Raw genomic sequence first — 27,689 nt, 5'->3', positions numbered from 1 at the left:
AGCGCCGCGCTGCTGTGACGACGATGGGGAAGCGAGGAGCGGGCCGGGCCGCCGCGCCGGGCGCCGCGGGGCCGTGAGCCGGCGCCGGGGAGGTCCCGCGGGCGGGCGGGGCGCCGGGGCTAGCGATGAAGAGGTGAGCGAGTGAGGGGCCGCGCGCTGCCGCGGGACGTTGCTCGGCGCCGTCAGGTAGAGATGAGGCGGCTGCGCGGCGCGGCGCGGCCCGGCCTCGCCGCCCCGAGCCGCTCTCCCCGGCTGTTGCTATGGCCGCCGGCCCCGCGCTGGAGGCGCGGCCATCGCTGCGGGCCAGGCCGGCCCTGCGGCGGCGGGTCCGGGCCGCGGTGGCCTCCCGGCGGCGGGGCGAGGCCCAGCGGCGGGGCCGGGCCGGGCTGGCTCCGGGGCGGCGGTGGCTCCCGTCAGCGCTGTGCGGGGGCGCCGAGCTTGGCTCCAGCCGTGCGTTTCCGATAGGTCAGCTTTAAGCCCTGGGAAACCCGTTGTTCCGACTTCAGAGTGTTTCGGGGCTTTCCTTCCCCATGCTGCGCGTAAGCGCCCCTCAGAGAGGTAGAGAATTCTCAGAATTGGGGGGGGGGGGGGGGGGAGAGATAATTATTCTCAAAAACTTAGCCTCTCGTCGATACTTGCGACATGACATGTCACCTCTTACCTTGCTAGGCGATAAACAGATACATCACTCTTGCCACTAAACGTTCCGTCACGATCGAAGTTGTATATGATTTGGTTTCCATTTCAAGATCTGAACACGGACACTGCATTTTACTGAGAGGACTCGCATATCATGTTGACAGAACGGTTGTCTGCAGGACAGTGATGATGGTGTGTTGATGTACACTTGCTAAATCTAGTAATGCCAGGGTGTTCTGATAGTTGATAATGATTTTTGTTCTTCTCTCAGGTAGAATATCTGTATCGAATTTATAACACCTAAGAAAATTTAGTCGAGTTTTTCAGCTGTGTTTTCTTTTAGAAATCAAGTTACCAGTATGAGCTTATTTGTATCAGACAAGATTTCAACTGCTATTTTTAAAAACAATTTCTCTTCTTTTTCCACTTACGGCTTGTGTTGCAGTCGTGTAATTCTACATATGTTGAGCTGCAACTAAATTTGCTTGCTCATAGTTTTAACCTTCCCTTGAAAATTATTTTCAGACCGTTAAAGAACATAACTTTGCATCTCAGCTGTTTAAAACTGGTATTTTAAAGTGAAAGTTCTGTAAGAAACCGCACCATTTATTTTAGCCTCTTCATTTTATACTCTGAATCAGAGCTACAGACTTGTGTGTTCATGCTGAAACCTGATAGTTGATTCAGACATTTCGGTATAGTTCATCTAAGGCTACTGTAGGGTAGAAACAAAGTTCTCACATTTCAGAGCAAACTGTTTTTATGATGAGATGTCTCTGTAGTGACAACAGTGACTCAAGACTGGGGAAAAAAAGGAAATTAGGGAAGCTTTGAAGTTAGGTAACTAATTATGGCCTATTTCTGACTTTTTTTAATTTTTTTTTTTTCCAAAGTATGCAGTCAGGTGTTGCAGTTATAACTGTGTTTTGCCTGTTGCTTTCCAAAGTCCTTTGAGCATGAAAATAATTCAGGTAGTAGGTGGAGTAGAAGAAAGTGGCTGAACAGGTTCTGACATTTAAAAGTCTGTGGTGATGGTCAAATACTCTCTGGTCTGCACAGTTTTATACTTGCTGGTATGTTGTGCAGTGTAATGATGAGTTGTTGCTAACCATAATTTGCTTCGATCTCAAGTTAATTCATACTGAGATCTAATAGTTTATTCCGGTCTAAGTCCAGTCAGTCTGTGCTGTTTGTTCAACAAGTATACTTTACTTGCAGAATATTCAATTCCATGGAAAATGGCTGTAGAAAAAAAAATCTTAAAATCAGTGGTTTATGTATGTAAATTTCTGATATGTTGCCAGAACTTAACATCCTTTGTAGCAAGCTTTTCTGTGCTGTTAAAATAATACTTTAATATTCTAAAAGAAGAGGATTTGCTTTTTAGAGCTCTATACTTTATTTCGCAGGGGACGGTGGTGGTAGACAAATTGTCAAAGGAAGGCATTTTATACAGTGGTGGTGAACTTGGAAAATAACATTTTGGCACTGTATTCTGTGGCTTAATAACGTCTCTGTGGATGGCTAGAACTTTGAAAGACTGACCATACATAGAGTTATCATCATCATATAATCTGAATGCAGCTGTTAACGTGTTTTCACACTAAATTCTTCACTACTAAACCTGAAGGTTATGTAATATTGCAGCAATGTAAACAGAGTATACTTACTAAGAAAACAGATATGATAAATAATTGAAAATTACTGGGTTTTAAGCTCTCAGACTGACTTCTCTGTTAATATAGTTTCCATACATACCTCTTAAAATGAATTATTTCTAAAAGTGAAATAGAAAAGTTCATGATCCCTCTAATGTCAGAGATATTTCTTTGCATTGGGAGTTGATTAACTTTGTGGAATGGCTTGCAAAAAGGAAAGTTAAGTGCATCAGCCTTTGAAAGCTAAGAACATAGAATGGAACTATGAAGAACAGGACGGTATCTGGATTTTTCCTGGTGACTGGAAAATTAAGGGGAGAGAACTAGACAAAACTGGGATGAAACTCTATTTCAGTATATTAGTAGACTTATTAAAACTTATGGTTATTTGATCATGTTTCCTTTGGGGCAGGGGAGGGAGGAGATCTTGTTGTGTTCTTCATCAGTTCCTGTATAAAACTTAAATTTCAATTAAATACCAATATTGGACTTTTTTGTTAATCCTCAACAAAAATTAAAGCCCATTTATGTGTATCAAATTAAAATGAAGAAAAATACTTTTTAACTTTAAAACAGATTGACAGTCTACCAGACTTCATCCCAGTGAGGTCTGAAATTGTCCACATTCTGTCCCTCAGATGTTAATTACTTTGCAGATGGAAACACTTCAAACCACATAATTCCAGTGAGCTGCTGCAGTGGTGGTGTCAAGGTGTGATGATGACACAGATACCCACGTGTAGCACCTGGGAGGACGAGGAGCACGCTGCCTGCAGTTCGCATGGCTGGGTAGGGGAGCCTCACTGGGAGGCTCAGCAAGCAGTGCAGAAATGTGTTCGTTCCCAGGGACTGAAAGATGTTACTTTGCATAAATTGAAGGTCCTCTGTGGCGGTTGTTACTTCTCTTTGGGGACAAAATTTTTGTTAAATACTTTTTTTGTTTAAAAACAGATGATGAAAATAATTGCAGTACTACTGGGTTCCATTGCTTTCTGATAGTTTCTGAAGCTGGGATCAAACTGAGTAGGAGAAATAGCAATAGATTTTGTGGTATTTGAATGCTGTAAAGAAATTCTGGAGGAGTAGGGTAGCAAGAGGAGGCACATGGACAAAGAGTATTTGTTTTTTATTTACTGAAGTTAAATGCATAAATAATCATTGAGATTCTCCTTTAACTGAATGCAAACTGTGGCATCACAGATTACTAACAGGAAAATTTACATGACATTCTTAATTTGTATGCTACCCTTTTCTGTCATCTCTAGAAGAGGAACAAATCCTGTTAAGGTACTCGGGATCTTTCTTCATGCATCTAGTATGATCTAAACTGTAGACATATATATGCCTGTATGTGTTTTACTTTTGTATCTGCTACCATGAGCAATGAAAGTATTTTCAGGTTCTTCATGTTTAGTTTATTGATTGTGAACTGTAATTCTTAAGATGATGTTTAACTAAGGAGTTTTCTTCCGAGGTATTTTAATAACTGAAAGTGATACATTTCCTACTTTGTTGAACTGAATTCTCCTTCTGAAATGATAAAAATAAAAGCCTCTACATTTTTCTTTAGAACTGCCTGTTTTGGTGCTGGTGCAATTTGTTTTTCCTACTTTGTTTATTGCTTACTGGAACTGTACATTTCTAATATTTAAAGAAATGGCTGTTATAAATTACTAAAGTTTCTTTTTTCTGTTACACTGACGCAATTTTCTGCTTCACTAAATCAAAATGTTGTGTATGACGACAGATGCAGTACACTGTCAGAAATAAGTAGTCACTAAGCGCAGGAAAAGATCTCCATAGTGGAAAGCTTCTATAAAATATTGTTTGTAACCTTGAGCAGAGTATATATTCCTGTTAGTCTGAAATTAAGATTTCTTTTTCCTTTCACTTATGTGTGTTTTCTGCATTTTATTACACTTTCTTCATTGCTTCAAGGAACTAGAGAAGGAAAGGAAATATGCAGCAGTAACAAGTAGAAATGGGTATGTCCATGATCAACAGGACTATGGCTGTTTTGAGACTGTGTTTGCTGTCTCAGATTATGCTGAACTATTTTTACTCTGTAAGAGGAGTGGGGCTGGTCACAGTTTTAAATGGTTTTCTGTTGTTTTACTTAAGACTAGCTGTAGCTCGCCGGTTTCATTTTGCTATTTTTTTTTTGTTGTTACTCTAGGCTTTCTTCTATGGATTTGGTTCTTTGCAAAATGAATATTGCATTGTTTCACAAAGACTGGACCCTCCAGTAGAATTTGTCAAGATCAGTGCACATAAATCAACAGTTTATTTTTCTTGAAAACTTCTGTGCAGCTTTTAAATTTTTAATCACAATGAATTCGGGCTTATGGAGTCAAGAAAAAGCAAGTTCATCCTATTGGGAAGAGCGGATCTTTTACTTGCTTCTCCAAGAATGCAGTGTCATAGACAAGCAGACTCAAAAGCTCTTGAAAGTGCCCAAAGGTAGCATTGGGCAGTTTTTTCAAGACCGTTCATCTGTGGGACACTCCAGAAATATTCCTTGTAAAGGCAAGAAACTTCAGATTGGATTAAAGATTCTGGAACAACCTCATGCAATCCTGTTTGTGGATGAGAAGGATGTTATAGAAATAAATGAAAAACTAGCTGAGCTGCTTTTGGCCATTACTAACTGTGAGGAAAGATACAGTCTGTTTAAAAGCAAAAGCAGATTAACTAAAGGCATCCAAATAGATATTGGCTCACCTGTTAGAGTACAGCTGAGATCAGGAGATGATAAATTTCCTGGAGTTGTTCGCTTCAGAGGACCCTTAATGCAAGAAAGGTCCCTAACAGGGATATACTTTGGAGTAGAGTTACTGGTAAGTTTCTTGTTAAGGGGGGACCGTCATACATATTTTATCAGATGAGCTAAAAATCTTCTATTTAAAGAGGGAGTCATAATAGCTTTAGTTTTCTAGAAGCATCATTACCCCTAAAAGTTCTATAACCTTCAGTCTTCTCCTAAGTATTGTTGAATACCTGTGAACACACCATATCACATCAGCCTTGTATTCACCATGTTAAATGAAGCTTGATGAAGTGCAAGGGCTGGCAAAAAGATTTGAACATACCCTGACTCTTCCAGCCTAGAAAACGTTAGTTATTTGTATCCTCATTGTGGCGAATATCTGAGGGAAAAACTTTGGTTTTCCTTCCACATGGCAGGTTATAATCCATAAATGCAGGCTTGGATTTTAGGGCTGCTGTTTTGTAGAGCCCTAAAAGTCAAATGGCAACTGGTTAAGATGGAAAATGTTGCCATTATATTGCTCTTAGTGAGATATTTCTGCAAATTTAACATCCACCGTAAGCTTTTGAAGAATTGGATTCACGAGAGCGCCGTGCTTGCATTAGTATCTTTTTCAAAGTCCTCTTTAAACTTTTCCCCAGCTCTTTGCAATTCCCACTAAGAACCTCGGTGCTTCTGAAAATGAGTTCTCTCTATTTGGTGTCTAAGTGGAATTTTTGAATGCTTAGCATTATGTCTAGTATGAAGTAGTCTTGTCTTGATATGGCAAAAATTTGATGATGGAAGCAAGATTTACATCTGAAGAACACATGCTTTTCTAATCAAATGACATCTTACTGTTTATTCCCATAAGATAGACAGTGTGTATATTTGCCACAAATTCTGGCAGTAGAATTCTCCCAATATAATGATAGTTCATCAGGCAAATTCTTCATGCAGTTTCTCCAAAACACTTGATTATGTTACTGCTTTTGTAGTAGTCTGCTTTTGCATAAAATACACTGGGGTTTCTTTTTCTTTCTTTCTTGTTTTCCCTCTTCTTCCTCCTCCGACACTTAGGAAGAAGGTCGTGGTCAGGGCTTTACTGACGGACAGTACCAAGGCAAGCAGCTTTTCAGATGTGATGAGGATTGTGGGGTTTTTGTTGCTTTGGACAAACTGGAGCTGGTGGAAGATGATGACAATGAACTGGAAAGTGACTATGCAGCTCCAGTTGACACGATGCAGGTAGAACTTCCTCCTCTGGAGATCAACTCCAGGGTTTCTCTGAAGATAGGAGAGAGTATAGAGTATGGGACAGTTATATTCTGTGATGTCTTACCAGGAAACGAAAGTTTAGGATACGTTGTTGGAGTGGACATGGTAAGAAAATAATCTGACTTTAATAACTTTTGCATGTGTGTTAGCTAGTAAATGACATGCAATATAGAAGAAGAAACATTATCCACAAGCTACTTCAGCGGAGGCTGACCTAAAATGGGAAATAAACACTTGTGTTCAAAGATGCCCCATGGTGGTAATTGTTTTTTGGCATGAGGTAAATGGTATCCTATTTGATGCTAAACAGTTCAAGCGAAATACTCTGGTTACTCTGAGGAGCCTCCACTGAGCTACTTGCAATGTTAGATGTCAGTCTTGAAGTAATCAAGTTGAGTGTTTGTCTTGTTAGACTGGCATTGTTCTGCCTTTTAAAAAAGTAGGCTGGGTACCTTTTTCTTTGTTACCTATTTTTATAAGCTTTTTTTCCTGTAATTTTGGTTTGTTTGACTTTGTTATACCTTAAAAAATACTGAGTTTTAAGTACAAAATTTGGTCTTTCAAGAAAATGCGAAGCTTGTCATTAAAAATTATTTAGCAACTTGGATTGTAAAAAATGAACAGTTTTCAAATATTTGGTAGTTAAAGAGTGTTTTGGTTTTGTAGATCAGGTGCTTCCATTTTCTTGATTGCAGTAGTTGTTGCCTAAAATGCACTGGAATTGTTCTAACTTGTTTATAAATAACGGATTTCAGTAGCGTAATGCTTGTTAAAATAGGAAATATTTTCCAAGCAGTTTTTAAGTTTGTGTTTGTCTTCAAAGAATGTAATGTTTGACTATTCTAAATATGAAGCTTGGTACAGGAAAATATAGATATTGTCAAACCTTTAATTTTCCTACTTTTTATGTTCCTAAAGACTTACGTGTGTATTCTGTACGATGTATGATAAATCTTCTCTTGGCATACATGTAACATGGTTTTTCTATTTTTAGGACAATCCTATTGGAAACTGGGATGGAAGATACAATGGAATACAGCTGTGCAGTTTTGCAAGTGTGGAAAGTACACTGCTTTTGCATATCAATGATGTTATTCCAGGTATGCTCTGCTTTCTTAACCAGAAGGCAGACTTTGATAACATCTCAGCCTAGGCACAGTTACATGATTGAAACAGTACTGCGGAATTAATATCCTGAATTCACTTGCATTAGTTTAACTTTTTGTGTTATACTTTGTTTACATTCTCACTAGTAGAAGAAGTTTAGTACAGAACAAAATTCATGTCAAATTGTATAGTATTTACAATGCTATACAGTTGTATAGGATAAATGTGTCTATAGCAGGGATCCTTTTATTGAATGTTGTTCAATTTACTCTAGGAGTTTAAATATCATCTTAGACCAGAAAATTGTTCTTTCTCTGCTTGAAACATATCGATAGTATTATTTGTGCATTTGGTGAGTAAATACTTAAGGATTCATAGCAAGACTGTGGAAAAATTCACTATCCGCAGCAGTCACTGAATAGTGTGAACTTGTAACCACTACAGTCCCCTGATTCCTTTTCTGAAGAAATAAAAAAGTTTGATGTAAAACTTTTGTTTGTGCTCTACCTGCAGACAGGTGAGTACAGTCTTGTACAGCCTGTAGTCTGTAACCGTTGCCTTCTCTCTTCAACTTGGCTAACTTCTCGTACGTTCACCTCCTACTTGTTGGTTTAGTTGAGATGCATGTTTTTGCATGAATTCTCTCTTCTCTGGAGAATTCATGGGGACTTCTCCATTTTCGGGAAAATAGTGTTTGTTGTAGATGTGTTGGTAGAGAACAAAGTTTAGAATTTCATGCAACTGTTTCCCATAATGGTGTTATGCACATACATTGAAGAACGTGAAGTCAGCCTATTTGGTGTGTTCAAGAAATAATGGTAGACTTCAGAGTAAAGTAATTGCTGTGCGTGATAGAGTAATTGCTGTAAAGTGGTAGAAGCAAATCTTAGATATGTAAAATGTTGGTTATATGCCAAACAAGGTTTTTGCTCCACTTGGTTTTAAAACTTCTCATGCTAGACTTTGGTTCAGTTACATCTCAAGTTTAGCTGCTCTGTGACATAGTAAAAGCATAACAAAGGGAAGCTAATACTCTCTTCATATACCATGTCTTAGAGACTGTGTCACAGGACAGGAGACCTCCCAAGCTTGCCTATACCTCAAGAGGTGGTGGTGACAAAAGCTTGTTCAATCATAGTAAGCCAAAGGCTACAGGTATGTATGGGAAGTGATTTTTCTTTACCTATGTAAGACTAAAAATTTCTGTTGCTTGGGAAAAAGCGTTGCCTTGCATACTCCATCACTTCATTTATTATTTCAGTTATATACCAAGTTAAATTTCTCTGGAGTATTAGTATGCATTTATTTAATCATAATAAAGATGGTAGACAGTTTAAGTTAAGACTGATCAAAATACCTTCCCTTTCATGAGAAACTGTTTGAGGTTTAGTAAAAATTACAGAGTATATTACCTTGTTGTCTAGTCTTAACCAATTCAGGGCTGCTTTTTGTTTTTTCTGAAAGTGTAGTGTGTGGGTTTTTTTTTTTTTTTTCACTTTTTAATAAATATAGTTTGCTGTTGTCTTCCTTCTGCAGGACTAGAAACTTCCAAATTTTTAGCCCAGGAGCAGATCTGCTTAATAGTGAATATGTTAATTTTGCTGTGATTCAAAACCAAAACTGAATTCCCAAAATATAAACTTCTTTTGACTCTGGTTTTGGCCAGTTCTGAAAATCCTCACAGGAAAAAAAACCTGGAAGGGAGGTATTTTTATTTTTTTCTTTAAAGGCAAAAATCAAAATTCAGTGTCTTTTGAGTTTACTAGTGGCTATTTTGGGTAGTAGAATACTAATGTCAGTATATTCTGTAAGCTTTTATTTTGCCTGGCATTGGATGCTGGCAGAGATGGGCTTCACTGAAGTAACTGGGTTCTGTGTGGCACAAGTTATAGCTGTGTGGAATTGGATCAGTAATTTATTTGCCTACTCTGAAATTTTTTTGCTTTAAAAACCAAAGATACCTGCTATACACTGTATCTCAAATACTTTCTTATATCCATAATTTATAGTAATGAAAAATTTGCACTTGAAGGTTATTTTCTGCTGCCTTTTCAGGTTGGTGACTTGAAGTTTTAGCTTGGAAGATTAATTTGGTTTGGGATAAACTGCTGTCTTGTTGCAAGCAGAACTATGTTAGCTTTGATGGGAGAGTTTGCTGCTTTGTGGAAAGGCAGTTATGTGTTCTTGAAAGTATAGTAACAAATTTATGCTATGAAATAAGAGGGTAGCTAACCTTTTGTAAATAGAGATTCAGTGAAATGTGTTGTTTTCCAGGCACTACCTCTGAACCTGGAAATAGAAACAGATCTGAAGTCTTCTACACATTAAATGGCTCATCAGTTGACTCTCAGCCTCAAACAAAAACAAAACCCCCATGGTATATTGATGAAGGTAAAGAGAGATGATAGTCTAGTTTTGTTTTTTTTTTTTAAATAAGAGTGTATTGATGTTCTTCAAATGAAACAAGTATGAGTTTAAATTTAAAACAGTTGGAGTACGTTGTCTTAGTGGAAAACATACTATATCATAAAATCCATCTTGGGACCCCCATGAAAATATACTTCTGTCTTAATTGACAGACCTGTTGTTTTGTTCTGCATGGAGGAGATTACATTCTTGGAAACATATCTGCAGGTCTGTGGGAATGCGTATGTCTTGTAGGCAGAATAAAAGCTGAGGCTTGGAAGGAAGCTATGAAGCTTCCTTGTAGCCAAGTATATAGAGTTAATTTTATGTAGCCTTTTTGTAGCTAATGTTACGAATCTAAGGGAGCTGTAATATTCTGCCATTCCAGCTAATCAGTCTGGAAGTAGGGGGAAAAAAAATTCTGACTAGGCATACATGGTTTTTCAGTATTTTTAAAGGTATTTCTGTAAAATATCTCTCTGACTTCTTAAAAGTATGGGTGCACATACCTAAAGGATCAGTATATCTTGATTTGCTTCCAGATTAATTGTTTGTTTTTCCTGGTCAACTTTTCTACAGTGTGGCTGGCTGGCTTAGTGACTGAAGGGGTAAATACTAAACTAATAATGCTAACGTACAATGGAAGCCTATAACAGCAGTAATCCCTGAATTCCATGAAATGTAAAAGAGAATGGGTTAAAATTGTTCTTGGTTGCCTAACAGATGTTCCAGCAGCTTGAAACTCTGTTTAAAAATTATTAGAATATTTAAAATAAGGTAGATATTCTATCTAGAAAAGACTATGGAAGTAAAGGATTAAATAATTTTTTTTTAAAATGTTTGGACATTAACTTCAGTTAATGAAGCAGCATGGGGAGAAGAGGCTTTTGCTCTGTGATTACCAGTTGTGTTTTAGATACCGTGTAGAGACATGAGAGAAGATACAGAACACTTGTGCTATTACATGTAGTTGTGATCTCATTTATCAAGCACTGCATTAGTCATGGCTTATTTAAATCCTTTATTCTTTATAGACACTGACAGATTCCTTGTGTTAGAACCAAAGTATACTGTGATAGAGCCAGGGGAATAAACACTTTTCCATTTGCAAGCAATTACTCATCTCTGTATAAGCTGTGAAGCAAATCCTTTCCTCAGTCACACTGACCAATGAATTCTAGTTTTGCCCATTACAGCCATAATCCTTGGGGCTGTTAACTTGTATTCAAAGAAAAATTCTGACGTGGGGGTAAAAAAAAAGTTTTCAGTCTAAATCTTCTTGTGGTTTCTGGCTAAAATCTCCTTTCTCTGTGCTGTTCATTTCTGTTGGTTGTGGTAAAAGTGGTAGGGCTCTAGCAGTGTTTCCTCAGCCAGTTCTGTCTCTCCAGGGTTGCCAAGTAACAAACATCTTCCTACATGTCCCCAGCTGATAGTGCTTCCTATACAGGACACCCATAAATCAGATGTGGTTGCAGATACATTTCATTGGTTTGATAGCTAAGTCATTCCTTTTGTAAAATGGGGGGGGAGGGGAAAAACAACCAAACAACATTTACTAACATCCTGGTTTTGATTTTAACAGTTGCTGAAGACCCTGCAAAATCACTTACTGATTCATCTCCTGGTTTTGGGCATTCTTCACCACCACTTCAGCCACCTTTAACAAACTCTGTGTCTACAGAAAACAGATTTCACTCCCTCCCTTTTAGCTTGACAAAAACATCAAGTACTAATGGTACTATTGGACATAGTCCTCTCTCTTTGTCTGTTCAGTCAGTCATTGGTGATGTAAATACTACGGCTAACCAGGAGAGTCCCTCAACAGCAGGCCCAGTTGGGAACTCACATGGTCTTGAAGCAGGTTCCTTGGCTGAAGTTAAAGAAAACCCTCCTTTCTATGGAGTAATCCGCTGGATTGGCCAGCCCCCTGGCGTAAATGAAGTATTAGCTGGACTGGAACTGGTAAATATAAATTGTAGTTCATATTAATATTGATTACATGTTACTAGTTTTGTGTCTGAGAGTTGGTGTCTGTATACTTTGCAAAAGCAGTTGGTCTGGAGGAATTGTCCAAACAGGTTGCCATGTGATCGCTGTATAACACAGTTAAATTCTTAGATGAGCTCTGACTTCTGTGGCTGCCCTAGACCCTACTCTGTTAATAGGCTCTGAGATGTTTTTGTGTTACAATGGGTAATGGAATTTGTAGGATTGGTCACTTACTGTAAAGCAGTGGCCTTTGCTTATGTTATGGATATTTTAATTGAAAAAAGCTGACCGTATTTAAAAGTTCTTTGAAATGCAGATGTACATAAAATGCCCTGGCTGTAAGAGTCTTTATTGAATATAAATTTGTTGTTTGGTTGGTTTTTGCATAGCAGCAAACAGGCTGTGTCAGAGTTATGACCGTCAAGAGTCATAACACTGGTTTTGATAATCACTGGTATTGATTGTTGATTTGACAGCCATGTGCTTTATCTGTTCCTGTGGGTCCTTGGTAAATTCACAGTTGCTGCAAACATGAATTGCTGTTACATATTGACATTTACTCTGTAGCAGCTGCCAGCCAAGGTTGTGATTGGCTATCAGTTAGATTAATGTGTATGCAATTAGGGAGATGGGGTTCTTTATTTTGGGATAATGTTTAATAAACTTTCAGATAAAGCAGTGTACAATTATGTAAAACAATAAACATCTTTAGCGAAGTAAGTAAGAATCTGGCTGGAATTTCAGCTGTTACAAAAACCCCTGATGTGTGGGTTTTTTGGGTGAAGCTCAAGCTATAGTTTGCCACAGGTATTCTGAGACTGCATCTTAGGATGCCCATGTTAAACTGGGCTCTTGGACTTGCCTATCACGCATTTCTGCATTAAAACCTAGCAATTGTTAGTAATTAGATGGTACCTTAAATCATGTTATCAAAGATAAATAAGGATAATATGTTATTTTTCATACCTAGTTTGTGTTGTCTTTCCTTGATGTATGTTTTGGGTGTTCTGAAGAAGGTGGGGTTTTTGTGCAGGCCACAGTCATGCTGGAAGTAGTCACACTACCCAATGCTTAGTGATTTTAATTGAGTTTGAAAAGGTGCTTGGTAGTGCATATGTGCTTTTTCTAACTACAGAAGAAATCTGGAGTGACTAGCTAGCTTAGTTAAGTTCCTACTGTTGACTAGGGTTAATTCTGCTTTCCTCCTCCACCTCCCCCAAGCTGCTTCTGGTGGAATTTTATTTGGATGGAGTGAAAGTTTAAGTATGGAAAAAAAAAAAAAAAAAGTGTGGCTCTTAATTTCCTCAGTAAATCCAGTTAAAGAACACCTCAGCTGAAGCTTTGTATCCCACAATGCAGAAACATTGTATATCAAGCTTCAGAGTACCTGAAGGGTGACTTACGGGCAGATATTCTATCAAATGTCTTACTGCAGAATTCTAGAAGCAAGAAAACAAGTGAATTCTCACTTGAATTTTCAGGAAGATGAATGTGCAGGTTGTACGGATGGAACATTTAAAGGAACTCGATACTTCACTTGTGCTCCGAAGAAAGCTCTTTTTGTTAAACTCAAGAGCTGCAGGCCAGATTCCAGGTTTGCCTCACTACAGCCTGTTTCCAACCAGATAGAACGCTGCAACTCTCTAGGTACTGAGCTTCTGCTTATTACTTGTTTATCAGGTGGGAACTGACCTGGGCTTTGGTTTTATTTATTTCTGCAATGTGTTCTTTGTATTGAACACCTGAAAATCTGTACAGGTATTACTTAAATGAGATTAATGAGTAGAAGATCAGTCTGTACAGAACATAATGCTGCTATGGATTACATTTTTTTTATGCTTTAAACAAGGAAAATGTTCATAAATTTAAAGAAATTTCATAAAATTAAAAGGGATTTTTTTGTTACACTGTACATTTTTTACTTTAGAAGTTGTAAAGCAGTCTTGCTGAAAATGGTATTTGCAGCTCCAGCAATATGTGATGGCATTAACAGAAATAAAGACAGTTATTTTTCTATAATGTCAATTTTTTTTTTTTTCTAAGTAGTAACATAGAAAAGCATGTCTTTTTATGGTGGAAGTTAGTGGTGAAAAACTAACTTAAAATATTTTAGATTTCTTGGGTCATGTTGTATTGCCTGGGACAACAGCAAAGAAAAAAAGTGTCTGATACTTGTAAGGTAGTGTGAACAGGGCATTTGTAATGAGAAGAGAGCTTCATTCCTACTGGATAAAATGAATTCGGTGCTGCAGGCTTTCTGAAGCACTCTAATGTGCACTGTCAGTGGAATGTAAAGCCTTGTTCACTCTCTGGAAGACAGTGAGTCTCAGCTATAATAAAATGCTATTCTAGTCCAGAGAAGGAATGCTAACACTAAGGCAGCAACTTAGCTGTAAAACATTAATAGGAAAATCTCAAGGGGGATAAAATTTGAGGCTTTAAAGTGTCTTTTGAAAAAAAAAATTTCAGCCTTTGGAGGTTACTTAAGTGAAGTGGTAGAAGAAAACACTCCTCCAAAAATGGAAAAAGAAGGTTTAGAGACAATGATTGGAAAGAAGAAAGGTATCCAGGGTCATTACAACTCCTGTTACTTAGACTCCACCTTATTCTGGTAAGTTCATAATTTGTATAGTGGCATCCCATGCTAGAAATGCAGAACACGTGATCTCTGTTGTAATGACTGTCTGTCTGTATTACTGTGCAGCTTACGAAGTCATGCACTGCAACCTTTGGCACATTACTATGCTCTTGCAGTTTGAACAAGTTGTGCAGCATTCGCTGCGTAATGTGAAGTGCTAATTGTGTCCAAATTGTACTGGCCTGTATGTATCTGTACTCTTTTTGGACTGAGTGAGTCCCTGGCCTGTAAATGGTTGAAGGATGAAAGAGTACACAGGCCGGGGGGTGGAGGGAGGGAGATACCTCTTAGAATTTATTTGTAGAATCCTGCCTGGGCAACTGGTTTTGTACTCTGCTGCAGAAAGGATGCTGGGTTAGAGAGGATTTCTACTATTTAATACAACTCTATTGTCCTCTGTCTGTAATTATCTCTTTGAGTTTGTTTAGTTCTTTAATTCTTCCTGTGGCTTTGCTTGGTTTGTCTTATGTTGCTCAGACATTTGAATGGTTTTATCTTCCACAATCAAAACAACCTTCCTTTTCTTTTTTTCTTTGTAGCCTGTTTTCTTTTAGCTCTGTTTTGGACACTGTGTTACTCAGACCTAAAGAAAAGAATGATGTAGAGTATTATAGTGAGACTCAAGAGCTATTGCGGACAGAGATTGTGAATCCTCTGAGAATGTAAGTAAAGACATGAACTGGTCTCTGGTCTAATAGATTTTATAGTAGATCCTGCTGTGTATGCATTCCTATTGCAAGCTTGAAAAGTCTGTCTAGCTGCTGCTGCCAGCTTGTTCAATTTTTGTTTTTGAGTATTTTTATTTGTTCATGGTAAATTTAATCAGTGCTAACTAGAAATAGTTATTCATTGGTTGATGATAAAATGTTTTCACTAGTCTCTGGAAATGGGATCAGCAGGAAGCCACTGTAAAATTTGTGTAGGTATGAATACAAAAACACTGATAAATACAAGTTATGTTCACTCACAGCAGTCATATTTACATGTTTTCAATGCTGCTGTTATTGACAAGAAAAGTATTTGGGTTATCTTATGTGGAGTTTCACAACTTGATGGTTTTGGTGGGATGCTAAAAGTTTAATTTTTGCATGTGGTCTGCAAGTGGTAAAATTCTGTTACTAAAAGAACATGAGCTTTGTAATTTCTTAGGCATGATGAACAAAGGAAATAGAGCAAAAATCTGCATGCAAAGTTAATTGTCTTTAGCTTTTTTTTAAAAAATATGCAAATAATACAGTTGTAGTTCTGAAATTCTGTGGACTGTCACTGAGCAATTTATCATAAAGTTTTTCTTTTGATTCCTGGAATAAAATGATGGCTTCTAAACTGTTCTTATAAGGGCATACGTACTTTGCGTGGTGTGTTCCAACATTCTGTGGTATAGGTAGTAGTATACACACCAAGTAGCAGCAATCTCAAGTGGCTGAGAAGACTGAAAGTCTTACTTCTACCTTTTCACCATGCTTAAAACTTTCTTTGCACTTTCTGTAAGGTTTTAGAGGAAAAGATTGAATGTTCAAAACTTCAACGTCTTGGGTCAGCAATACAGTTCTGTATCTTTCTCAAATATTGACATATTTTTTTGTTAACAACTCCCGCAGTGCTGCTGTTATGTGACATTCTGAAAATAAGGTATTAAGTGGTGCAAATTAGAGTGAAAACAAGTCAAATGTATTGACAAATCAGAAGAAAGTTATCCTGGTAAGATAATGCTTAAAAAGAGCTCTTAAAGGTTATGTATAAACATTGAGCACTGCACTAAATTTATACTGCATTAAAAAAACTGGAAGTCAGATTAATACAGGGAGTCAATGCATAGTTTTGAAGAAACAGTGTACACAGTTAAGGATCTGAGAGCCTGATTCAGCATTTAAGAGTGTTTTTTTTTCTGCTTCTCTGACTTGATCACAAAGTAGCTAATAGCTTATTAAACCATTTATCTTAGATATGGATATGTATGTGCTACAAAAATAATGAAACTGAGGAAAATACTTGAAAAAGTTGAGGCTGCATCAGGATTCACTTCAGAAGAAAAAGGTAACTGGGGAGGTTTTCTTTTCTTTGAGATTTGTAAGAATCATAATTTGAAGGAACTGAAATACCTTGCTGTATAATTATACCAGAACAAAACACACAGATATTTCTCTGTAGCAGTAATACCTCTACCAGAGATCTGAGTGACCAATGGGTGGTAAAAAGGTCGTTCTGGGTTTCTTTTCTTGCCTTCCTGTGCACGTGTAACTCCCTTCTAGCAGTTAGATGTAAGGCTCTTCCTCATAAATGAAGACTGTGATAAGGGTGGGATCTTTGTCCTCTTTCAAAATGTCGCTTTGGTCTCTGAGGAATAATCTTTTCACTACAACGTTTCATTGTCACAATGGTTATGTAGTATTTTAAGAAATAAAATCTGTAAATCATGTTAGAAAAATCAATTCCCAACCTTTTGATCTTCTGCTGCGTATAATGATTAATTAGTGTTGTATTATGTAGCTGTTTCGTTTTTGTTTGAGAGAACACTACTTCGTAAGTGCTAAATGCTGAAAACCAGTATTTATTGCAGTTAGTGACAGGAAGAGACATATACCAGGAAACTCTGTGTTGGGGGAGAATAGACCTCTGGGAAGCTAGTGTTGGCTGCATTCTTGATTAGAGAACTTGGTCTCATTTAGATGAACTTTGTGGTTTTTATGTAAGTGTTACTGTCACTACTCCTCACTGCTTCTCTGCAGTTTCACTGTTTCCTTTTGAAAGCTTTATTTCTCCTGAAAAAGTTGTGTGGTGCCAAATGATTCATCTGAAATACAGAGCATCTTTTTGATCTTTACTGGAGCTTTGTTACCCTGTTGAGCCTGTGTCTCTTATTAGGGCTGTTTGACACCAAAAGAGTAAATAAAGGTTTGTGTCATGAGGATGTTCAGAGTTTGTCATAATCTTACTGTGTTAATAAAGCTGTAAAAATGAACCTCTACTTTTGTTCCTGTTAACATTTTGAAAGCTTTGATTTAAAATCAGTCTTGAATGATGTATATGGTTTTGCATGCTAATGAGACTTGTTTTTTTCCTCCCTCCCCCAGATCCAGAAGAATTTTTGAATATTTTATTTCACCATATTCTAAGAGTTGAGCCACTGTTGAAAATAAGGTGAATCTTTTTTCTTTGTTGAACTCATCTGTTTGTAGAAACTGATGAGGAGAGAGTATCTGCTGCCTTTCAAACTGAGATAGCTCTTAGAGCACCTTTGACTTGTGACTCATATTTCTAATAAGATTCAATATAATAATGTTATATTGAAAAATTTGACACGATTTCCTACTTTTTTTGGTAGATGGGTTTTGCCCCACTGCTCTTTTGTTGCAGAAGCGCATGAACATAGTTTCATGAGAAGGGGATAAAGATCTCCTGTCCTAGTGCTGTCTACTTCTCAGCCTTACTTTCTTCCTCTTAGTTATGCTGGAGGAGGGCTGCTGTAAGAGGACCCTGCAACACTTCTTAATGTGGCCTACAGTTAATAGCTACTTATTTCTGGGACAAGCTGCAGAGATTGATATTTAAATGCTTAAATTGGTGTTTAAGCCATGGAAACTGATTTGCATTTCTTCTTTAAGGCTAATGAAAATATTTCAGTGGTTTGGCTTTATCAAACTAACAGATACTGGCACTTCTGAATGCCTTCATCCTTGACTGTAGCACTTAGAAGGATTCAGCTGTTGTAACTGAGTTTAACAGAGGCAGGGATTGTTGCTCGCTGCTGTCATTCTGCTACCTGGCACCTGATGTTCTCAGGTTCCTTGCTGCACTCCGTGGCAGCAGCAGTGTTGCAAGGCATTTCCCAGAGATTTTTCAGTCTTTTCCTCATTGCAGGCATTGTATTAGTTTACACCCTGCTTTAGTTCAGTGGTGCGTGAGGTGTGTTAGTGCCCACTGTCACGCTGTGCAGATACGGGACCTGCGACACCATACCTAGAGCACATCTCTGTAGTGTGCTGCAGTTCACTGTGTGGATGCTGTTTGAGTCTAGCAAGGCTGTGTTCTGTGGTAGTTCTGTAGGGAAATTTTGAAAAAGTTTGAAGGACTGAGAGATCAAGGCCTATTGTGAATTTGGAACTGTGTTCCTCCTTCTGCTTAGACAAAGGTCTGTGGTTTTAACCTAATTATTTTAGGTTAAATTTTAACCTAACAATAGTTAGCTTAAAAACCCCAAAAATACCAAAACACAGCAAGTAGTAACTTCAAGCATGTATTGGGCCTACACAGAAAAGTGTTTAGAGACTAGCTTGCCATCTTAAGATGGCAACCCTCACAGTTTTTACTGCCTCTCTTTAATTCTGTGAAGTACAATGTGCTGAGAAACCCCTGTGGCTAATGTATTAGTCTGGTGAAAGAGCTGGGGTATGATACTATAATTTTAATAATAGTATTTATTATTATAATTAGAATAATAGATCTTTATGTGAGAATGTATTTCTAGGTTTTGGTAGTTAATGGGTATGCTGCTGTGGCAGAAATCACAGCTGAAAGAACTAAAGTAAAAGCAAGAGAAGATGCTTTTTATTCCACTTGTACATTTCTGCACTGTCTTCCATATTTCTAAATCCCTCTTTTGTAAAGTTTGGCCTGCAAGGTTTTTGTGATGTCTGTGCCATACAGGGGCAAACAGAATTTACGCTCCACCATTCAGCTTTTAACACTGAAGTCGGTGTGTTTTGTGCATGTACCTTAACTCTTAAAGAGTAATTCATCAGTGTCCTTTCTTAGAAAGAAGGCTTAAAAGGACGAATAGTAACTTTGAGCATCATACTCATAGAATCCTCTCAACATCTGAGTACTCTTAAAAGGAACATTGTCTCAAATGCCAGCTGGGATGGGAGGAGGTTACCGTTCATAGCAAACTTGATGAAAGTTCCCAGGAATCTCCTCCCAGCAGCTTTGACACTGAGATGACATGGCTTCTACCTCACCTTTTTTGTTTTGCTATTGGAGGCCAGTTACTCCTATATGCTTTTTCCCCATGGTAGCAAAATCCATTTCTTCAATGCGATCACCATCTTCTGTATCCTTTCCTGTGTCCTTCCAGAGTAGGTTGAATTACTCATCTGAAGCTGTCTTCCCAAATATCTCAGATTTATGTTTATGTAACAGAAATATTACCTGAAAACATCAGTACTCAATTTTGACTTTGTTTTGAAACGTCTGACCTCAAAACTTACTTAAATTGGTAACTTAATCATTTGTCTGTCTCTCTATCCATAGAAAATTGTGTTGTGGTTTTGTAGTTATTGGTTTTTGTCTTTAGTTTTTTTGGGGGGTGGTGGTGGTTTGTGATGTGTGTATTCATTGGGATAATTTAGGGTTTGGGTTTTTTTTTGATGATGAAGTTTATCCAGACTGCTTACTATGCCTAGCATTGGCAGTTATTGTAGTAGCCTGCCTTCATAACGTTTGCCTAGGTGTGGAAGGCTTCTTAACACTTAGAGCTGGACAGCCCTTAAATGTGGATTATCCTTTTGGAGAGTTCTCTGTTAACTACATAGGAAGTCCAGCAACAGGAGCCATTTATGTGAGACTTTCACTGTAGGGAGCAGTGTAAATTATCTCCCTGATTAACAGGAAATGTTTCATTAAATCCAGTCTTTTTTTTTTTTTTTTTTAACTCCTTATTGGGAATATCATACTGAAGAGAATTACTGTTGTTCCTTTCAATGTTTTGTAACCGAAACTCATACTTGTCTCTCCAGTGAAAGCTGCTTTATTGTGTTGGGGTTTTCAGTGCATATGCTTAGGAAGTATTTCTCAGTTGATAGTTCAGTAATGCATAGGCATCTGCTTTTAAACCACACTGAAAATTATACTGCTTTTGTTTCTTGAATAAGTTTTTCTAAAATCAGTTCACACTTAATACTTACTTGATTGCCTGTCATCTGAGGCACTTTGTTGCTGAGGTTTTTTTGTTGTTTTTTTTTCAAAGCACAATATATTTCATGCAACGATGATGTTGTATAGACTATTTTCTGGTAGATGTTAGTTTCCTAGTAAAATACAGTTGTCATTACAGCAGAGCTTCAGAATTTGTTTGGTTTTCTCTTTTATTTTTTTAATCTGTTTTTTAGATCAGCAGGTCAGAAAGTACAAGACTGTTACTTCTATCAAATTTTTATGGACAAAAATGAGAAAGTTGGAGTCCCAACAATTCAGCAGTTACTAGAGTGGTCATTCATCAACAGCAACTTGAAGTTTGCAGAGGTTGGTGACAGCTGTCGCTTTGTTAGAAGTGATGGTACCTAGATATTTGCCCATTCAGCAATGAGACAAAAGTAGGATTTAGTGCAAAACCAAAATGCAGACATCTTAGAAATGGGAGTACTAGGTCAGGGGTACAGGTTGCCTATATTAGAAAAATATTTTAAGGTTGACTTAATGACATGTATCCTTTAGTTGAACAGACCAAAGAAATTTAGGTAAAGAATTACTAAAAGAAAACGTCTTAGTTACTGCCAGTAAGTTGTCTTAAGGACTACTATTTTGAGATACCGCTGTTTGTAAAAATCTTTACAAAGGGAAGATTTTTCTTTTTTTTTTCTTTTTTTTTTCTTTTTTTTTTTTTTTTCCCCACCAGTATGGGGGAGTGTAGTCCAGTATGTTTAATATCATACTTGATCATGACTAGGATTTCTGACATTTGACAGTGCTTTAGATGCCACTTCCCTGGTTTTGTTTTTTTTTCTAGCTAGCTTCTCTCAAAGACTTAATTTTGGTTTGCTTACGTCTTGTTAATTTTGAAGTCAATGGGCTGCAAGTTTAAATAACATGAGTATGTTTATAGTGTTAGAAGTGTGTCCCTAAATTTAGGTAATTATTTCAAGTTCATTACATTATATTCTGGCATTTTACCTAGGCACCCTCTTGCCTGATTATCCAGATGCCTCGGTTTGGGAAAGACTTCAAAATGTTCAACAAAATTTTTCCATCCTTGGAATTAAATATAACAGACTTACTTGAAGACAGTAAGTATATAACATTGCATTGTGTAATGAAAGGAGAGTTGGAAAGTACGTACTCCTGGTAGTTTTGGTGTTCTGTTTTTTTACATATATAACCAAAGTAATGTGAGGTGCTCAGGCTGAGGAGAAAGGAAAGTTTACTGGCCAGAATGCTTTTTTTCTTATGTCAGTTAAAAGCTGTAATTCAGAACAATGTGTAGTATCTAACCTGATTATGTTTATTTAATTCTTGAGTATGTGTACAACTAAAGTTATTTCAAGGTGGTGGTGTTAAAATTGGGTTGTTAGCAGCAAAATAATTCATTAATATGGCAGGTAGGAAATATTAAAAGCTAAATGTAGCACTGAGATTGGTTAATAGGTGTTTACAATGTTGACCATGCTTCATTAGTCTTTATGGGTTTGTGCTTGTTTCTAAGCTTTTTGTCATTAGTTTATCAAACTAGAAGAAGAGAACCTGAGATGATCGGTATGTAAGCCTGCAGCATGTAGTGATGGTGCATTTTTCAGTTATAAATCTATCAGTCTTTTGTGACCTAAATTTCTGACATTTGTCATCCACTGTATTTTTCATTACACTACCTAAGGAAAGAGACTTGGTTTTAAATTTGAGATAAGAATTCATAAAACTTCTAAAAATTATATGAATAATAATGTCTGAAGCTATCATGGCCTTTTCTTTCACTGTCATGGCCATTAGCTTTTTATAATTTTTTTTTTTTTTCTGGTGTTGATAGACATAGGGGCTAAGCTAACTATACCAATATAATGAGAGAGAACTAACTTAATTTAAAAGCCTGTTTTTACTTGTTCATGCATTTGATAAAACTTAATCTTCTGGTTTGCAACTTGCTACTCTGATAGTTTTTTTTCTTATTCCACATTATGTCAAAGGGAAGAAATTAAATACAGTGGCACATTTCTGCTTTGATTGGCAACTTGGTTTTAGCTTTTTTTAATGTAGTAATTTTCTCCATTCAAAGTCATAATCTTCCCTCCTTCCTATACCCCTTTTCTTAAAAAGCAAAAAAAGCCTCCCCAAATTGGAGACTAATAATTTCTTTAAAAATGCAGCTCCCAGGCAGTGCCGTATATGTGGAGGGCTTGCTATGTATGAGTGTAGAGAATGTTATGAAGATACTGATATTTCTGCTGGGAAAATCAAGCAGTTCTGCAAAACGTGCAATACGCAAGTAAGTTGTTGTCTTTGTTATTCTACAGGGGTTTAACCCAAATGGTATATGCTGTAATAATTGAAAAAAAAGGCGAAAGAGCTTAGTGAGGCTTTCTCACCAGTGCTAGTGCAACTGCATCCCATCAAGTAAAGTGTAGCCTTCAGTGACAAACCAGGAAGTCCACTTGGCCTTGCAATGTGTTCATCAACAGTTTCTTTCTAAAAACATGGCAACTGCCAAATCCAGGACTGAATACAGTGGAGGAGTAGTGATCATAGGCACGTTGGAATCTGTTTCCAGTCACCTGCTTTAAATCCTAATTTTACATAAATGCTACCCTGTTTGAATTGATAAATTCATGACATAGAACCACTTAATTTTGAGAGCTGTTTGGTAATGAGAAGCTGTCATAGTCATGGCTTCTTTTCAAGCCTGAACATAGTAGAAAATCGTTGCATTAAATCTGACCTCCCTTCTAAAGTTAGATTTGAATTTTCTGGGCAATATTGAACTGCACTGGTGGGAAAAAATAGAAGAAACATTTAGTCTGCCACTGTTATTGCAGTTCCTTCTCTAATGCCATTAATCTTCAGCAGTAATGTTCTTTTTAGCTTTGTCTGCCAGCCACTGAACAAATAATCTTAGGGGGTGTTTTTTCTCTTCTGAAATACCACTTCAATTGTAGGTTCATCTTCATCCCAAGAGACAGAGTCATAAATTCAATCCATTGTCACTACCTAAAGATCTTCCAGACTGGGATTGGCGACATGGCTGCATCCCGTACCAGAAGATGGAGTTGTTTGCTGTTCTCTGCATAGAAACAAGCCACTATGTAGCTTTTGTTAAATACGGGAGGGATGACTCCGCCTGGCTTTTCTTTGACAGCATGGCAGATCGGGATGGTAGATCTTTTACTAATCTTATTTTTTTAATGTGCATTACTATTTTAAATTTCAGTGCCTATTTATTAACATTTTGAGGATATTAATATTGTTTAAATTGATGTACTTGAAGCTTGGTCACTAATCTTGACCCAGTTTTACCTCAGCACATTGATTTCATAGCAGCCGCTGGTTTGCATAATCTGAATTTCACCTAAATTGGATACTGTAGTAAGTAGATGGTACACAAGTAATTGTACTTAGTACTTAGTGGGACGATTCATACATTTTTCTATACTTTGCAATTTTGGCAGAGAGAATTAATTTTAAATAAACAACTGCAGAAATGTGTTCTTTCAGTCTTTATTTAAATGGATGTACACAATTATCAGATAGTATGCAAATATTTTTTTTACTTTTTCTTAAATGACTTGGTGTAGGTGTCTTTACCATAAAAGAAACAGCCACGCATTACAACACCTATGCCATTCTTTTGATCTCTTTAGAGTTATCAGTGGAAAACTGTTACCTTGTAGTAATACGGATGTCAGTAAAATAAGTGTTCTCTTAGATACTGCTGCATTAGACAGGGTTTAAATAAGGACTCTTTGTTCAGTTCTGTTGCCTGAGAAAAACAGTAGTAGATGCAAGTGTCAGACTCGTAGTAACAGTTCTTTGCATGGAGAGTTCTTGAACCTCACTGTTACAATGTGATTTAGTTGGGAGAGAAGAATCTTGCCTCCTGTTAAAAACGAAACTGCTACAGGATTAGTCTTTTTCAGAAGGCAATCAAGTATTATTTCATAGTGATTGAAATGTGTACGACTGAAGTCTGTAAAGAATCACTATTTCAGGAATGTAGATCACATGAGATAACCACTGGATATATCTTCTGCTGATCTTAGGGGGTTTTGTATCACAAGTATTTTTCTTCAGCTAGTGCTGCAAGCTAAGAATGTCTGCTGAGGAACAGTCTCATGGATGTCCATACTTGCGTTGTTTGAATTTGCTTATTTTTACATGGAAAATGGCCAGGAGCAAACTCAGCCTTAGACTTACAAGTCAGGTGCAGATGCTCCTGGTTTATAAATTCATCAACTGTTACCAGTTGCCACCTTATTAACAAATTTGATAGCATCTGAGGTGGAGTATGTATTCAGGTCATTATCCCTGAATGTGTGGATGTTTTAGTAAGCACTACAACGTATTCTGACATCAACTGTAATTTTTTATTTTTTTTTTTTTTTGAACAATGCACTTTTCATATAAGTTTGCAAGTCGTCCAGAATGGCAAATTTAGGTTTTTTTAGAAGGTGTTTTCAAGAACTGGTGATACTGTCATAACTGAAGTAAATTATAAAGAGCAAATATGTGTAGATGCTATCCTTATCTGTTTCTCTTTCTTTCCTAATGATTAAAAGGAGGTCAGAATGGCTTTAACATTCCACAAGTTACCCCATGTCCAGAAGTTGGTGAATACCTGAAGATGTCTCTAGAAGAATTACACTCACTGGATTCCAGAAAAATTCAAGGTTGTGCACGAAGACTGCTTTGTGATGCTTACATGTGCATGTATCAAAGTCCAACGATGAGTTTATACAAATGAACAATATCCTCTGGAAAACTGAAGAAACGGTAGAGAGTTATCGACTGTTGCATTTGCTGCATTTTTTGGTTAGTTTTAATGCAACCGTTGCTGGCAATGGATGCAATGACAAGGAAGAAGTTGACTAGGAGAGCAAAAGGATTACTGTTCCAAAAACTACGTGTGGAGTTCTGTAATTGAAGTATTTAAGCATTTTGCACTCTAGGAAGTGTGCTTGTGTGTGTTTGTTTTATAAACAAAGTCTAAGTGAAGTTACTAAAACTTAAAGCTTTAAGTGCATTGATTATACACAGGCTTTTTTTAAATGTTGAAGGTGGAATTGTATCAGGAGAAACCTCCTTAGTCCACTGAGAATGTAAAGATACACAGCATTCTTGCTCAGTGTGTTTCTGTGGACCTAGGATGATGATTCTCTTGTGTTTCTCTACCCTCCACCCCCACTAGTTCTCCCCACCCTTGATCTTTTTAGCGCCATAGATTCTCTCTGTTGAAGAGAGAATAACTTCAGTTTTAATATGATGTTTTAGACTGTTCCTTGCATATTAATTCTGTTCTGTTATTTGTCTACTACATTCTTTTCAGTTCACACATTTGCATCTTCAAAAATTAATGATCATTTAAAGATCTGAATTCCTATCTTGTGAAAATCAAGCACACAGATTTGCTATCTGTTAACTTGCAATTCTTGGAGGGGGGGGGGGGAAAGGAGAAGAGGATATTAAGGGGAAGCATAATTGCTGAAATAAAAAATTAACAATGAAAGTTAACAGATGTCTTATTCTAAGTGTCTATTTTTAAAGAAACAAAGCAGCCTGGAACAGAACAGCAACTATATACAAATAATTTGAGGACAAAACAATAAAAGAGTGGACTGCCTCAGGGAATGTTACTGATGTGGATTCTAGTCCTTGGTAAAACAAAACTGACTTTTCTGCAGTACATTAAACTACTACCTGGGAATATGTTATATATCTGACTCTTCATTTCAGGATTACTAATGAATATTAAAAATCTCTGCCTGGAAACATGAAACTATAACTAAAAGTAGATCAGAGTTTTACTGTATGCCAGGTACCTAACTGGAAAAGCTGCACAACCTGTGTTGATGTAAAATACTATGAAGTCTGTTGGTTCCTGTTTGCAATGAAATACTGTTGGTTTAGCTGCCTTTTAGCTATTTCTGTCTACACTGACTAGCAAACATGCATCTATATATATATACAGTAAAATCTGGTTGTACAAATTGCATATATATAAGCTGTACATTTTCAACTCTAAGATGTTTTATATGGAAAACTTCCTTTTGGGGATCAAGTCTATAGAAGGAGAGGTCACAAAATAGAGGAAAAACTGCTTTGCAAAAGCCACTGATTTAAAGACAGTGGAGACTGATCCCATATTGTAGAAAATGTGGTTACTTTGTTCTTCTTGGAAAACTTAAATTCTTTCTTTGGGACACACTCTATCACAGAACAGTACTAGAGAGAGATTTGAAAACTATCTTTGAAGGACTGATGTGTCTAAAGCAAGGGGTGCTGAGGGAGTTGAACTGTTCCTTTAGCCGCTGCGTGAAGCATGCTCTAATTTTTCACTCTCAAGAGCAAGAAAGTTATTAAAAGTGTCACAGTTGCTTTTGTCTCTAACAGTCTCCTGCCTTCCACGTTCCCTTATTTATCTAGTCTGTGCTCCTTGGCAAGGCTCTATTTCTTCAGTTTCAGTACTTCTGTGAGCTCTTGAACTCTCTCCTGAAAAATTTCAGTGAGGTTTTAGGTGATGAATTCTATAAGCATCTCTCAGTGGATGGGTTATTGTCCATTGGCATGTCCTTGGCTACATACAGTCCTGCTCTGGGACAGCAGCTGCAGATGCTCAGATGCTGTAGAAGCATCTCATAGGCAATATAAGGTAAAAAGACTAGCTATAGGTCTTGGCTAGGCAGTTTGTATTTATTAGAATGGATTAGAGAAAAACAACATAATCTGAGCGGTAGGTATGGTAGCCCACCCTTGGCTACATACTGAGGAAGTCCAGCCACAGCCTCCAAGTACCTCAAATGATGTTTTTAAATAGAGCTGTCTGCAGAGTAAAGGCAAGAGGGGGCTTACAAAAAAAAAAAAAAAAAAAAAAAAAGGCACTAATAATTCAACCCTCAACTTCTATAAAATTTGATAGTTCTTCAGTCCACTAGCCCCATCGTGATTCTGGAGCTGAAAGTAGTTGCAGGTGGTGCCCCCTTCTGAACAAGGAGCAAACATAAAGGCTTTACAAAGTGAACAAGCACAAAACCAATGAGACCAATTTGAATGTCTGGATTCTTGCTCTTCCCTATCCCTAGATTTATTTTCTGGTTTTCCTAGTGTGTTAACTTTCATATGTCTTTCACTTATGTCATCTTTCTTCCTCCCCCATATATTACATACTACCTAAAGTTATAGTTATCTTACCCTCTTCCTGCCTGAACTTGGAGAACAGCCTTGGAACTGTTATGGCCAGAGGGGAGACTTGGACTTGGCAACCATATTAAAGTTTTCTAGATGAGTAATGTGTAGTAAAATACCCACCTCTTTT

The 27,689-nt window shown here is 37.3% G+C and overlaps 1 protein-coding gene across 3 annotated transcripts; it reads left to right on the top strand.

Annotated features, from left to right (window-relative positions):
* On the top strand, positions 1 to 27,689 carry CYLD (CYLD lysine 63 deubiquitinase). 3 transcript variants are annotated; one of them, XM_074913450.1, is made up of 18 exons: positions 1 to 133; positions 670 to 831; positions 4,474 to 5,134; positions 6,124 to 6,291; positions 7,316 to 7,421; positions 8,485 to 8,583; positions 9,703 to 9,819; positions 11,417 to 11,796; positions 13,305 to 13,470; positions 14,293 to 14,434; positions 15,001 to 15,123; positions 16,407 to 16,498; positions 17,536 to 17,602; positions 20,569 to 20,701; positions 21,354 to 21,462; positions 22,534 to 22,652; positions 23,320 to 23,536; positions 24,937 to 27,689. In XM_074913450.1, exons 3-18 carry the CDS (start codon positions 4,628 to 4,630, stop codon positions 25,119 to 25,121), a joined length of 2,730 nt encoding a protein of 909 aa, XP_074769551.1. In that variant the 5' UTR covers positions 1 to 133; positions 670 to 831; positions 4,474 to 4,627; the 3' UTR covers positions 25,122 to 27,689. The 3 variants fall into 3 exon arrangements, with proteins under 3 accessions (XP_074769551.1, XP_074769549.1, XP_074769550.1); XM_074913448.1 differs by having other exon boundaries at positions 6,124 to 6,426; XM_074913449.1 differs by lacking the exon at positions 670 to 831 and having other exon boundaries at positions 9 to 133; positions 6,124 to 6,426.

The sequence above is a fragment of the Athene noctua genome, chromosome 9 (genome assembly GCF_965140245.1).
Source record: "Athene noctua chromosome 9, bAthNoc1.hap1.1, whole genome shotgun sequence".
NCBI classification, from domain to species: Eukaryota; Metazoa; Chordata; class Aves; order Strigiformes; family Strigidae; genus Athene; species Athene noctua.
Note: the sequence above shows the minus strand (reverse complement) of the source record. Positions and strands in the feature narration are given on the sequence as shown.